General features: G+C 39.1%; 1 protein-coding gene across 2 annotated transcripts in view; it reads right to left on the bottom strand.

Annotated features, from left to right (window-relative positions):
• Positions 1–15,514, bottom strand: part of RBMS3 (RNA binding motif single stranded interacting protein 3) — a 463,288-nt gene that overhangs the window by 290,389 nt on the left and 157,385 nt on the right. For both annotated transcript variants that reach the window (XM_087712894.1, XM_087712895.1), the window contains exon 3: positions 3,085–3,143. In XM_087712894.1, the coding sequence (XP_087569020.1) occupies positions 3,085–3,143 (59 nt within the window). The remainder of the gene's footprint in view (positions 1–3,084; positions 3,144–15,514) is intronic.

The following is a 15,514-nucleotide window of genomic DNA, read 5'->3' as shown; positions in this document are numbered from 1 at the left end:
AAGCAGACTTTTCAGTCTTACAGAAGATTCCCAAGATAGCTTTTTAATTAAAACAATTTTAAAAAAGCATGGTTACCAAATATCACAGATGTATAAAGCAGTCCCATGAATAAATGCTCCTATTCATTGTTTTAATTGCAATCTAGGATTGCAGGTATAAATAAACTTTTTTTAAAAATGCCTAAGCCTGACAAGAGTATTAATGTTAAAAACTATAGAAACAAAAGCAAAACTTACAACATACCAAAAGAGTGAATAAGTGGCACAGTTTTTAAGTTCTGCTTTAAATGTAAGTTACCTAGGGGATAGATCTCAACAGAGAATATGTGAACACTAAGGATAGGTTTTAGCCAAACCTAAATGCATCTGCCAAAACCCTTCTGATGAAGTCCTATAGGGTTAAGCAGGGTTACTATAAAAGTAGATGGTCTTTTAGATACTATGCTAATTACAATAAAATGCAAAGTGAATATTACTTTAGTGAGAATGCAATAACATTGATGGCTGACATTTTTAGGAAATGTCAGGAAATTGTATATTTGTATATGCAATCTGGCTATTTGCTCTTTGGCTTGCAAATCATCAGATAACATTATGCCAACTAATGGTATAAAAGCAGATCACAGCCTCACTAGAGAATTACATGATCATCATGATTATTGAAGTAATTTAGTATTTAGGATTTCCAGTGGGAAAAGAATGAAAGTAGGCACCCAAATGAGATGAAATATGAAGGCAAACCAGAAATGACAATGCTATCAAATCTTGTTTGCTTAAAAAAAATCTTTGCATATTAACTTTATAAAAAGTAATAGGTCAACGTGAAGACCTTAAGCAACTGAAAATATAGATAGATAGATAGACAGTAGTATTCTGCATAGCAACATGTTGGCAGATTACATATTCAGATGGGGGGTTCACACCATTAATTCTAAAATGTAAAGAAAAAGGTCTTTGCAAATTCAATTGGTTACATCTCTTACTTAATACTTTCTCTGTATCTGTCTACCCTTCAATGATCTGTGCATTTAATTGGCATCCAGTTAAAGACATTAGAAAGGGAATGGAGCTATAGAGGAAAGATAGGACAGAGTTCAGCATGCCATCTATATATTCTTTCAAATATTTCACTTATGGCATCGTCCTTCATTTTACCCACATACATATCCTAAAAATTTAAAATTAGTCTACACATATAAGGGCATATTGTGTAGTCATTTAAAAAGAAACCTTTCTAAATGATATTTCAGCAAAAATTAATTGTCATTAGACCTAAGCTAGTATTTTCTTGTTGAGTTCATTAAGAACAGTTCGACATAAACATGATTTAAATCAGAAAGAGAGTAAATTCAGATCCATTTTAAGCTGAAAAGGATTATAGGATATTATATATCCTATAATATCTTGGGAATACCATAATTCAGAAGCTGGAAACCTTTTCTCCTATATTGCTGTAGGTCAAAAAACATAGTCATCCATAAATACAGGTAGTCCTCAGCTAATGCCCACAGTTTGGATTGGAATTTTGGTCGCTAAGCAATGCATTCAGTACATGAGTTATCACATGCTTAAGCCCAATTTTAAAGCCATATTTACTATGGTCATTAAGTGAATTATCATAGTTGATAAGTGAACCATGTGGTCAGTAGCTTAATCACATGGATGTTAAGCAAATCCAGCTTTCCCAATTGACTTTGCTTGTCAGAAGCTAACTACAGTTGTGATCACATTATGGTAAAATACTGCAAGAGTTGTAAGTCAACTGTGAGTCAGTTGCCAAGTGCCCAAATTGTGATCACAAAATCACAAAACTACAAGATTGTGCACAGTCAGAACTTTGCGGATGAATCATAAATCACTTTTCCCAAGGTCTTTATAACTTTGAACTATCAATAAACAAATAATGGTAAGTCAAGGATTACCTATATAGCATTCTAAGATTTGATCTTAAAACTATAACATTGTCAACTAACATTTTTAATCACAGTTTGTTTAAAAGAATAAGCACTGTAACACAGCAACAAAAGGGCAGTATAAATATTTCATTCAGAAATATGTGATAGAAGAGCAGAATATGAATATTTTTGTCATTTTCACCTTACTTGAAATGTGTTCTGTTACTAAGTAAGTCTGTTACTATTTATCTAAAACATTATAGATGCAACTTTTCTCAGCTGTTGCTCTCAAAATAAGATTGTAAAATTGTCACCTTCTTTTAAAACATATTTTTTCAATCTAGTTAGATGAATTTTTTCAACTTGGTATCTTCTAAATGCTGGATAACAATTCCAACAATCTCTAGCCAAGCTATTTGAAGATGAAGTAGACCGAAGGTGATCAGGAAGACATCAGGTAAGCAAAGTCTGTTTCAGAAAGATTAATATTGGACATCAGCTGCACACACACTCACTTACACACACACACACACACATACACACACACACCAGCAGAGATCACCTTATAGAAAACAAGTACAACTCTGAATAAACTACCGAGATCTTTTCTATATGGGTATTTTTAAAAGTTTGTAAGAAGTTAAATAAGCACAACTGATGTCCTACTATTGCAGTATTATTCTGAAGATAAAAAATGGAATATTTGTCTAATAATAAATGCGGAGTAAAAAATATAATGTTATATTTTCACAATATAGTGTGACAATTTTGGAGTTCCCACAGCTCCAAATTTAAACTTTTCTTCTCTAAAGACTGGAACAAAAGACATCTACATATAAAATATGGAACAAGGCATTTCCCTCAAAGAGTTTTGTATTTATATGTAGTAAATCAATTTGTATTACCAGTCATATTGTTCAAATCAGATGACACTGTGTAATTAGAAGGTAATTTACTTGGTTGGCAAAGCAATTTGATAGTTGTTCTGATTTGTGATTTTCATTTTGTTTGTTAATGAAAAAAATTAATGAGCAATATTACTGGAATTACAGCTCCAAGAACTGGCATTATTAAACATGCTTTCTACTGTATATTATGTTGATTGCACTCTCAGAGCCTGAACTTTGGCAATGAACAAACCAATCAATCAAACTGATGTGGAATTTTCGAGAAGGACTTTTTCACTTACCTTTGCACTGATTTGTGTTTTTGTCTAGGATTGCTTTTGTAGATACAATTTTTCCATACCTAAAAACAAAAGGGGAAAAATAATATTTTACACATAAAGACATATATTTGTTTATTTTATTGTGATTTCAATTTCATTCAGTCACCTAACATGATTAAGACATAGAAGTAGATTTCACCAAGGGCAAAAACTGTGACATTAAAAGTTCAGAATGCAACCTATACAGCAGTAATGGCAAACCTTTTAGAGACCGAATGCCCAAACTGCAACCAAAAGCCCACTTATTTATCTCAAAGTGTCAACACAGCAATTTAACCTGAACACTGAGATTTTAGTTTAGAAATAAAAACCTCGTACATTAGCATCTTTTTCCTTAAAAGAAAAACACAATAATAGAGCTTTCAATGATACAAACAACTTTTAATTGAAAAGATATTTCGGCTAACCAATAACTGAGACTCCTCCGCACAATCCTATTGAATAACACAATAGCCAAGCTAGGCACATAGAGAGATAGTGGGGAAAGAAAAGTCATTATTTCACCACCTCTCCCCCCTCCAGAAATGGGTTGCTCCCAGATCAGGGGAACTGCTAGTAGTGGTGGTTGGAGGCTCTGCCCACCAGCCTGGATATTTCTGTGCATGCGCAGAAGCATCACATGCATGCACGAGCATGCACACAAGCAAACTGGTGATTAAAAAAAATGGAAACCCACCACTGTCTCCCCCTTCCAAAAAAAAAACTCAGAGCGGAAATACAGCATTCACCTTCTTTCTCCCAAAACTTCCAGGGGCTTCCTGGCCTCTCCCAAGGGCTATGAGCAGTGGCATGAAGGAGAAAAGCCCAGGAATGCTCTTCCCAATTCACTGGCTAAATCAGGGGTAGTCAACCTTTTTATACCTACCGCCCACTTTTGTATCTCTGTTAGTAGTAAAATTTTCTAACTGCCCACTGGTTCCACAGTAATGGTGATTTATAAAGTAGGGAAGTAACTTTACTTTATAAAATTTATAAAGCAGAGTTACAGCAAACCCCTAGCGCCCACCATGAAAGCTAGAATACCCACTAGTGGGCGGTAGGGACCAGGTTGACTACCACTGGATTAAATTGTCATCGGTTTCTGCAGGAAGCCCCGCCACCGAATTGACTTGAAAGTGAAAGGGAGCCTCAGGGTGACTTTCCACATGAATCTTTTGGGCACCCCTTCCTCCTCCACACTGATGTGATGGAAAGGACCACAGCATGTAAAAGGTATGCGCTAGAGAGGAGGGAGGAGAGCAGCATGAGAAATTCCTCAAGAAGAGGTTCCGCTTTTCCGCTTTTAAGATGAAGAACCCAAGTTTTCCTTGTAACCCTGGTCAAGGAGTCCGGCATCAAGAGCTCATTTTCTCCCCAAAATACTACTTAGGTCAGGCAATTCTACCTGGGGAATGCTGTCTTGAAGTTAACCTGGAGCCAAGCCATAGAGGTGAAAAACAGCACTTTAAATTGCACCCAGAAAGCTATTCATGAGTCTCTGTATTCTAGATCATTTACACTTTCTAAATGGTTTTTAAAGACTGCCCTAAGCATATTAGAATGTTCCAGACAGGTTGTAATAAAAGCATGAGCCACACCAGCAAGGTCTTTTTTCTCTAGGTACACACTGAAGCTGGAGATGGGCCCTGTATCATGGCCTCTACCTATTGCTCAGACAGAAACCATATATACAAAATGTCTTCAAGTTACAGATTTGATTCTGTGGTAACATCCTCCATTAAAACAGCACTAGATCACAGTGGGAGCTACAACATGGAAACAATAGCTCCATCTTGCTCAGGGTCTACTTTAGTTATTTTTGTCTCCTCCAGACCCACACAACCTCCAGACATCAAACTTCAACAGAATTTTCAGTAAGATCCAGTGTGGACATTTATATTGGGCATCTTCAGCACACTAATGATATCCATCTCCAAAACAGTGATTGATCTCTCAAGACAGTGTGCCTGTGCCTGTGCCTGTGCCTGTGTGTATGTAAAAGGAAAGTTTGAGATCAGGGGTTTATTTAGCACTTGTGGATGATAGGAAAGCTTCTTAAGAACAGGGTACACTTCAGCCTCTTACAAGATTGATGGCAACATTTTCCATATAATAAGGCACCAGTCGTATCATTTATTTATATATGATATATATATCAAATAGAGATAGATATACTATTTTTAAAGAAAACTTCAAGATAACCTGTCATAGCATTTTTTATTCTATTTTGCTCCATACCAACTGTTCTGTGAATGAAAATGACTCCCCAAAGTCACCCTATGTACAATTACCACATACAGCAAATCACCATACAACACAAAGCAGGAGTCAGAATGGTTCAATGAACCCTATTTCGGTTGAATTAAAATCTATTTATAACAGTACTTAAATCAGTACTAAAGAGATTTTTAAATAAACATATAAGGATTAGCACTGTGATAAAGAAGTAGCTTTTAAACAAGGACTGAAATGCTATGAGAGAAGGAGTAAGATTCAATTTAGAGTACATTTATGCGATAAATGAGCCATAGACAAATAAAGATGTGGAATGTATACACAGTTTCTCAAAATATTCTTCCTGTAAATGGAAGTTTAGATTATTCAGAAGATTTCTTTTCAGCATTGTAAAAGGCATTTGTTAACTCCAAGTAGTGCCTCCTCTTGAAATTGCTAAGCAATCCAAATTGCTTATTCTGAAGTGCCAAAGGGAAGAACCATCTCAGTTGCCAAAATTGACTTGTCTACTTAGCTGAGCAGCTACATCTATAGGAGAAAGATATTCCAGGCTTTATCAGTCCTCTAACATGACAAAGTCTGAAATCAATTTGTTGAGTTCAATTTTATAGCTTTTTAGAGAAATAACAAAACTGTAAAACAATACTAATCCTTTGCTCCTGTTATTTTTAGTAGTTATAAATCATCACTACCACTGAAGTTAATGGGAATGAGAGTAATGGTTGAGCTTCTGAATTATAAAGTAGAATTGATTTAATTTCTGGTTTATCATTGCTAGCGTTTGAATCTCATTACTTTTAGCATGTTTTAGAATCGTTCCCTTTTATCCCTGCTCTTTCAGATAAAACAGCTTCATAAATGCACTCTATTATGTTGCATTTAACTTCATAAAGAGCAACAAACCAATATTACTGAGCATTCTATACAGTATAAATAACACACTGTAGTAATAGGAAATATAAAACAAATATATGCTTATGTTTCAAAGAAAAAAGTAAAACTCTAAATAAATGTATTTTTCAATAAATTCTAACAGTAGTCAAAATAAATTATAATTTATCACAAACTATATCCCAGAAAACAGTGACAAATTCCATCTGACTATCTATTTAGCAATCTAGGTATTCATCCATTCCATCCATATCTGTCTTTATCATGTATTCATTTTTGGAATAAGAAAGATACCCTCAGGGTCAAACCAGCTCCTCCCTCTGAAGCCTTCAGTTCTGAGGTAACCAGCACCCAGAGATAAACAGCAATTGGAAAATTAAGTCCCTTTTTCAAACTAATTGCATTTTTTCCCCTTCTGCTGGAGTTATCACAAATAGAATGAATTACTTATATCTCAAAATATCTCACAAACGTTCATGCAAGATTGAGATTGTGGAGGGAAAATAGGGAGATGAAGTATTTGTATCCCTCCCTCAGTTTCTGAATAAAAGGTAAGCTATAACGCCAACAAACAAACAAACAATTTATTAGACAGCTTGAAGACATTTTGCTTATAAAAATGGCTGAATTGAAATAAACATTCCTACATATGAAAATAACCACCCCCACTCTCAGCACTTAGACTTTGAGGTTGGGAAGCTTTGTTTGTTCAATGTTTTTGTTTATGGCTTTGGATGTTTTTGTCAACCTCTTGCTGCTTTTAATATGTTACCCCATGCAGTATAACTTTTGGAAGATGGATGTCCTTATAAATTATTTAAATTAATTACCGTATCTATTATGATTTATTTATAATTACGTACGTACTATCCCAAAACTTCCTAAAACTCTATTCCATTCTATTCTCCATGCACAAGCTATATTAGATAAATGGATCTATAACTGAAATGACACGCTTCCAGATGGCAGTTCCTGAGAAAAGGGGGCAAGTGTACTGAGAGCAAGGGCACTGAATTAATCTTATCAGGCAGACAGATATTACTGTCTGGAAAGGCAGTAACAACCCTCTTCAACTCTGCTAAATGTCTGGACTCTGAACCATAAAGGCTCATAAGTGTATCCAGAAAGCAACTGGTAGCTAGTATAAGTATAATCTTTATTGTCATTGTACTTAAATACAATGAAATTGGTTGAAAGCTAGTATAGCTTTCAAAGTATAGTTGTTACATGGATGTATTAAGGCATGCCTATAACTACAAAAGTTGTTACATTCTACCGGCTACACTTTCTGAATACTGTTCAATATTAGCACATTATAAAATTTCAACAGATGGATGATTAAGGCATGAATGACTATGACTATGGCCTCCCAATGTAGGAAGCATTATAATTGGTATGTAAGAAGGAACTATGAGAGTTTCTTGGTTACTGAGGAGTGCAGAAGGACTCTCAAGTTACAATCCAATTCTAAGCAAGAAAACACAAATCTAATGACAGTATATGTGGAATATGACAGCTTATTAAAGGTTAATAAGAAATAAGCAGCACAAAAACAACATATAAAATCAATGCACATGATATGGTTCTATTCCCTTATTATATTATTACTTTACTTTTTATTACTATTTTGGTTTAATAGCCATGGATTTATTAATATATCATTATGAAGATCAACTTTAAAAATTATGAGTATGTTTCTGAATTATGTACCACAAATTTGGAGTTTATCATTCTATGAATAACAATGGATCAATAAAAGAGGCATAGCCAACTATTAAAAATATATAGCACTACTGACTTTTCTTAAACTCCAACACTTGGCTCACAACTTATTTCTATGGTGATATGGATTAAATCTAAGTTGTATTCCCTAAAGAATCATAAAAATCCAAACCATACTTCACATTCAAACTAATGTACAGAATATACTTTACCAAAATAGCACTTGTTTGCCAACATAGTTAAAACATGTCTTGTATCAAAACCCCAGGAAATGTTGTTAAAATTTCAATTAATGGCAATAAGTTTTTAATAAATAAATAAATAAACAAACAAACAGACAGACAAACAAACAAACAAATAAATTTATAAATAGAATCCTAAATTCAGCAAGCAGTTTGAACCTATTTAGGAAATAAATCTCCATGTTCCTATTCCCATACTTTAATCTCTACACTATAGTGCCTCCCGAGAGTTACTCCAGTCAGGCAGAGCGCCGCTGGCCCACCTCCGGCCAGGCAGAGCACAGCTCACCAATCTAGCAGTATCCCGAAGGTGCCAAGCAGGGATGTGCAGTCAGGGGAGGCAGAGCCTCACCACTGTCATCATGAAAAGAAAAAAAATGTAAAAGGAAAAAGGCAAGAGCTGAGGTCAGGCTGAGCTAGTTGCTGCCAGAGTCACCATGGATGACTCTGCTTAGTGCTTAACTGTTTAAAAAAGTCTCTAAAAAGTACCCTCTACAGGAGGCAGCAGGAGAACGACGTGCCTCATCTAGTCTGACTTTTTATGATCACTCGAGCAGAGTTAAGCAAGGGTTAAAAGCCAAAAAATTCCTGATGTAGGTGAGGCACGTCGTTCTCCTGCCTCCTCCTTTAGAGGGTGCTTTTTAGAGGCTTTTTTTAAACAGTTAAGGAGAGTCATCCACTGTGACTCTGGCAGCAACTAGCCCAGCCTGACCTCAGCTCTTGCCTTTTTCCTTTTACATTTTTTTTCTTTTCATGATGGCAGGCAAGAGCTGAGTTGAAATCCTCTCTGAAACAGCTGGAAAAGGTACTTGTGGGTCAGAGGGAGGGGGAATTCAAACTTCATCCTCCTGGTGCAACTGTGTGTGTGTGTGTTTGAAAAAGGGGGGGAAAGCTCTTGAGACAGTTCTTTAGTTTATGCACTATGTAACACTCTAATACTATGCCTTTGGGTCTTCTGAAATTTTAATTATCCAATCATAAGCAAAAACAATGTTTTCAGTGGAATGAATTTCCACTTCTACTTACACCTGTGAGCCAAAATGCTGCTAGTGGTATTGCTAACATGGGCTGAGGAGGAAAGCCTAAATTGTCTGAATCCTGGTGCAACTTTGTGTGTGTGTGTTTGAGAGAGGGGGGAGAGAGGGAGGAAGGAGGGGAAGGGAGAAGAAAAAGAAAAAGAAGGAAACTTATTTAGCAAAGGAGAAAAACAAATGCTGTCACGTTAAATCGGAATTGTGCATGCCTGGCTGTGGAATTCTGGGAGTTGAAGTCAACAAGTCTAAAAAAATTGTTGCCTCACCAGCCATAAACCTCACCACATGTCACTGGTGCCAAGCCACAGGAACCTGGGGGAGAGGCAAAGGTGTTGCTTGGCGTCTTCAGGATATTGCTACGTTGGTGAGCAGTGCAGTGCTCAGCTGAAGAGGGGGGTTGCCAGGTGGCGGCTGACTTGCGAGCAGGCTCCCAAAGAGCTGGCACAGCCTCATGGGCGAATGGCTGTGTTGCATTGTCACAGCAGCGCAACACAGCAGCCATTAAGTGACCATGTTCACGAGCAGCCACCCAACAAACCCCCTTTCCAACCAGGCACAGCACCATTCACTGACATATGGGTATCGCCAAGCTGCATGAGCACCTGTTTGCCACCGCCCAACTCTTGTGGCTTGGCGCCTTTCAAATTCCAGTGAATGGCGCTCTGCACAGCTGGAGAGGGGGGTTGCATGAGCGGCTGTTCCACTCTTGCTCACCCATCTCCTGATGCATGGCCCAGCTCTCATTACAGAGCCAGGGCACCTCCGCCACCACCACCACCCCAGCCTGGCTTTTTCCATGGCTTCCAATGTGAGTCTTTCGGCAGTGGCCACTCTGGGTGCATGTTCTATGCTTGTATGCTCTGCAGGAAGCTGGCCCACAACCATAGAGCGTGCGTCAAGAGTGGCCAATGCTGAAAGTCTTGGGTTGGAAGCCGCGGAAAAAGCCAGGCTGGGATGGCGGTGGCAGCGGAGGTGCCCTGGCTCTGTAATGAGACCTGGTGTCAGCCTCTGCCTTGCTGCTGCTTTGGCTGCCATTGAAACGGGGAGGGGGGGGCATGGTATTTGGGAGGGGAATCATTATGTGCTGGAGGAATATTCTAGACGCTGTCCTGACCATCTCATTGGGCATGTGGAGGAAGGGAGTTTCCCGCCAAGGTTAACTGTCCAGCATTCCACCCTGATGATGTTTTTTGAAGATATCTCCCACCTGACAGTTGGGTGAATTATAATTGGTCTATGGACAGGGAAGCCAAGGGGAGGGGATTGACCTATACATGATAATCATTGCTTTCGCGCCCAATTAACCAGACTCAGCTTTGTTTTGCTACTATTCGTTTGTAATTAGTAAAAGTACACTTAATTTCAAACAAATGGAGTTGAGTGGTTTATTTCCGGATTATTAAATGAAGCAGCACCTGAAAATAAGCTGAGTCTCACCTCGCACCCAACCCAGAGCGAACACCTTCCGAGGGGGGTGCCCTCACAGAAGGAAAAGAAAAATGTTTTTACATGAAAGTGACCAGGAAGAAGAAATGGGTGCAACGGCAGCAGCATCTTTAACAGAAATGCTGGCTGACCTGAGAGTGGAGGAACCTGCTGTTTGACCCAGGTGGACTTGGGGAGTGGGACAGAAAGAGGAACCTGAGGAATTACTAACTGGAGTCATGAGAAGGAGACCCAAAAAACCAGTTGCTGACTGGCGTGGCTCTAAGGAGGAAGACTACAAAATGTCCCAAGCCATGAGGCTCCTCGAAGAGGCATGTAGCGAACGCCGGGCTCAAAAGAGTGCTGTGGAAAGGGACCCAGCAAAGGAACTACAGAAAAGGTACCCATTGCTTAGCTTAAGGGATACTGGAGGGGGCGAAGGGGGTTGTGCGCAAGAAAACCCAGCATCAACCTCTCCCCTGTGGCTAGAGACATTATGAGAGCAGGGGGGCCCAGGCAACGCCAGATGGCTAAGGTCCCACCCTTAAGTGTAAAGTATGATGGAGAGCCCAGCGGCCTGGGGCTGTTTATTATTCAGGTCTGGAATTATATGCAAATATATGGGCCTGACTTATTCTCCAAGCAAGTTCATTTCATTCCTTGCTCCAGGATCCCTTCCATTAAATCTCTCGCTAGGATGTTCATCTCGCATATATATCGCTTATATGGGGTGCCCGACCGCATCATTTCGGATAGGGGTGTTCAGTTCACCTCCCAATTCTGGAAAGAATTCCTAAAACGCATTGGCTCCACCCAGGGGTTAAGCTCCTCCCACCATCCTCAGACTAATGGGGCCTGTGAGAGGACTAATTCTGTGCTGGAACAATATCTACGTTGTTTCATCAACTACCAGCAAGATGATTGGGTGGAATTGTTGCCTCATGCTGAAGTGGCTTACAACAATTCCGTGTACAGCAGCACTGGCTTTACCCCCTTTTCGTGTGGTATACGGGCAGGATTTTGTGCCCATTCCAGAGATTCCTTGCGAGCAGCCGCAAGTGTCTTCACTATCCAAGTGGAGTGATCCCCTTCGGGAAGTATGGCCTTTGACACTCCGCGTTCTAGATGCTGCACACCGCGCTCATAAGAAACATGCTGATAGAAAACGGACTAAACCCCATGCATATAAAGTTGGTGATCAGATTTACTTATCCACTAAGTTTCTTCAAACGACTCAGAAGTCGAAGAAGTTGGGCCCCAAATATGTTGGCCCATTTCCAATTGTCAAGATCATCAACCCTGTCTCCGTCGGTCTCCAGTTACCTAAGCACCTCAGCCGAGTTTATCCTGTTTTTCATGTTAATCTCCTGAAACCTGAACTTCCTTCTTCGTTGAGGGCTCCTCTTCCGCCTCCACCCACCCCACTTTTGATAGAGAGTGAGCAGCATTTTGAGGTCCCTGAGATTTTGGACTCTCATAAGCGAAGGAACTGTATCCGATACCTGGTGGCTTGGAAGCATTTTCCCCCATCTCATGTTGAATGGGTTGACAAGTCCCATGTTCAAGCTCCTTGTCTGCTCCACAAGTTCTACTCTGCCTATCCTGACAAGCCCTGATTCTTGGATGGTCTGCTGATTTTATTTCTTTTTTTCCCTTCCCATATCTCTCTTCTGTGTCTTGTTGTCTAACTGTTTGTTTGTGTTCTTTTCGTTTCTGCAGGTTTGACCGCCCTTTTCTGGAGGAGCGCCGGATGTCAGCCTCTGCCTTGCTGCTGCTTCGGCTGTCATTGAAACGGGGAGGGGGGGCATGGTATTTGGGAGGGGAATCATTATGTGCTGGAGGAATATTCTAGACGCTGTCCTGACCATCTCATTGCGCATGTGGAGGAAGGGAGTTTCCCGCCAAGGTTAACTGTCCAGCATTCCACCCTGATGATGTTTTTTGAAGATATCTCCCACCTGACAGTTGGGTGAATTATAATTGGACTATGGACTGGGATGCCAAGGGGAGGGGCTTGACCTATACATGATATTCATTGCTTTTGCGCCCAATTAACCAGACTCAGCTTTGTTTTGCTACTATTCATTTGAATTAGTAAAAGTACACTTAATTTCAAACAAATGGAGTTGAGTGGTTTCTTTCCTGATTATTAAATGAAGCAGTACCTGACACCTGGACCATGCATCATGAGGCTGGGAGGCAGGTGAGCGAGAGTGGAAAAGCCGCTCTTGCAACCCCCCTTTCCAGCCATGCAGAGCGCCATTCACTGGCATTTGGAAGGGGCCAATTCGCGGGAAGCAGGTGGCGGCGAACAGGTGCTCATGCAGCTTGGCGATACCCATAGGTCAGTGAATGGCGCTGTGCCCAGTTGCAAAGGGGGTTTGCCGGGTGCCTGCTCATGAGCGTGGTCGCTTTGTGGCTGTTGTGTTATGCTGCTGCAACAGCACAACACAGCCATTCGCCCATGAGGCTGTGCCTGGCTCTTTGGGAACCCGCTCACAAGAGAGTAGCTGCCTGGCAACCCCAAAACAATAAACCTTCCCCCATAATAAAGCCCAATTCATATTTTGTAGGTAAAAGGAAAATAAGATATATGGGTTCAGATATATTTTACATACTTTTTTTGCATACATTATACTATCCTTTAGTATGCCTGTTTTATGAATACACTCATATTTGCATGTACTTTCCCTATAAGAAGACATTACAAAGGTTTAAAGATCTGAGACACAATCATTAGGAGGATGTGAAATTGAATAGATAACTGAGTTGTGATAGATGCATTGATTCTAAAGTTAGATTTTTTTTCTTTTTTCTTTTAATGACCTGGTAATCCCTGGCATCAGGTTGGAGTCGGATAACTGAATGGAGATCAAGTGTTTACTGGCTGGATGTGCTTCCTGGCCCCTATATAATTGCAGCAGACAATTACTCATTGCAACCAGAGGGAGAAATATCTTCTACTACCTAGGATTGAACTTATAGCCTCCTGATTGTGAGGCAAGAGCTCCATCTCTAGGCCACCACACCTCTCAATTGATTCTAAAGTTAGACAATTAGCACTGAATTTCAAGCTACATAATCTTTTGCCCATTCTTAGGCTAAACAAGTATTTTGCTAATTGGAAAAACCAAACAATTAAATTAATAAAATTTATTTCATATCCGTGGCATAACCCTTGCTCTTATCTTCTATCAGTGGAAATTATAGTCATATTTCAAAAATGATACTCTGTACAAATCCTATAGAAGGAAGCAAACAAAATTATTCTCTGATTTTTGCCTTCTTTGTTAACCAATGTTAACAATTACTTCTTCTCTAGAAAGGAAAAGATTATTAAGTTCAATAATATCCTTTAATACATTAAGCATTACATAGCTCTTAACATTTTGAATTTTTCCTTTAGGCTTATTAGTAGAGCAACAACAACTTCAAAGTTTCATCCTGTAGGGAGGAAAGACCACTGCATTTCATGATTAAGCAATGGGTGCCCCAGGTGGAGGTATAGGCTACTATTATTTGTTCTTTGGAAATCATGGGGGCTTTCTGATACTGAAACATTTACATCAATAATAAGGAAACAACTCAGGGCTTAATGGAGATATCCAGCAATGCTGCTATGATTGATTGGCCAGATGCCGAAAATGTGTTCAAGAAGAGGCAAAATGAAGAGGAGAATGAAAGAACAGAAATGCAAGTGTCTCCAAGAGGTCAGAGGATGCTCATTAAACCTGATGCCTTCCTCATTTTAATATGAATTTTCCTGCCACATCATAAACAAACAGCTAGTTATTGAAATTAACAAGTAGGACATTAAACGAACACACAAATATCTGTTTATGAATAAGTAAGATGGCCTTCCATCTAATGTGACTTGGCTAATTTATTTATAAGTGTCCTCCCTTACTAAAGTAAAGTAAATGCTAACTAAATTGGGAAGATATGAAGTAATATCTAAAGTAAATGCTAACTAAATTGGGAAGATATGAAGCTCTCTTTCTGATCACCTCAATTCTGCTAAAGACCGTATTTTTCAGAGTATAAAACGCACCCTTTTCCCTCAAAAAAAGAGGTTGAAAATCTGATGCATCTTATACACTGAATGCAGCACTTTTGGCCTCTCGAAACCTCGCCCTCTTTGCAAAAATGGCCGTGCATAGCCTTTAGGAGGCTTCCAGAATGCTTCTGGGGGCTGGGGAGGGCAAAAAGAAAAATGGGCCATTTTTGCCCCCCCCCCCAGCTCCCAGGAGCACTGTACAAGTTTCCTAAAGGCTATGCATGCCCTTTTTTTTTTGACAAAAAATGGTGCCATTTTTGTGAAAAACAGGCCATTTTTGGGAGGTCTGCAGACTGTAAAAACTTTTTAAAAAATTTCTCTCTTCAAAATTTTGGTGCGTCTTACACTCCAGTATGTCTTATACTCCAAAAAATACAGTAGATTTGTTTGCCAAGGGCTCTCCAAAAAAATGTTTCAGAAGTTAAAAATAAATGTTTAAGTTTTGCATTCCATACACATTTTCACTGTTCATGTCAATCCCTACAGACTTGAAAAATCTAAGAGCTGAAATAATTCAGCATCATTTTTTATAAATTACCATACCATCATTTACAGCTAAATATTTGGTTTGATAGATTTTATTCTGGAAAGATATTGTGTGCCTAAATTGAACTTTTAATTAACCAGCCACAATCAGGACACATAGACCAAGATCAAAAATGTTCTCCCATCTAGAGTAATTTGACAGTTTTAGACTACAAATGAATCCTTATGACCCCAAAGCTTTATTTCTGTATACCAGGGACGTGCAGTCGGGGGAGGCGGGGCCTCACCAGTGTCATGAGGAAAAGAAAAGAATAATTAAA

The sequence above is a fragment of the Thamnophis sirtalis genome, unplaced genomic scaffold, assembly GCF_051295495.1.
Source record: "Thamnophis sirtalis isolate CommonGarterSnake01/CBP01778 unplaced genomic scaffold, rThaSir2_p1.2 scaffold_4, whole genome shotgun sequence".
In the NCBI taxonomy this organism is placed as follows: Eukaryota; Metazoa; Chordata; class Lepidosauria; order Squamata; family Natricidae; genus Thamnophis; species Thamnophis sirtalis.
This window is presented reverse-complemented; position numbering and strand designations above follow the sequence as displayed.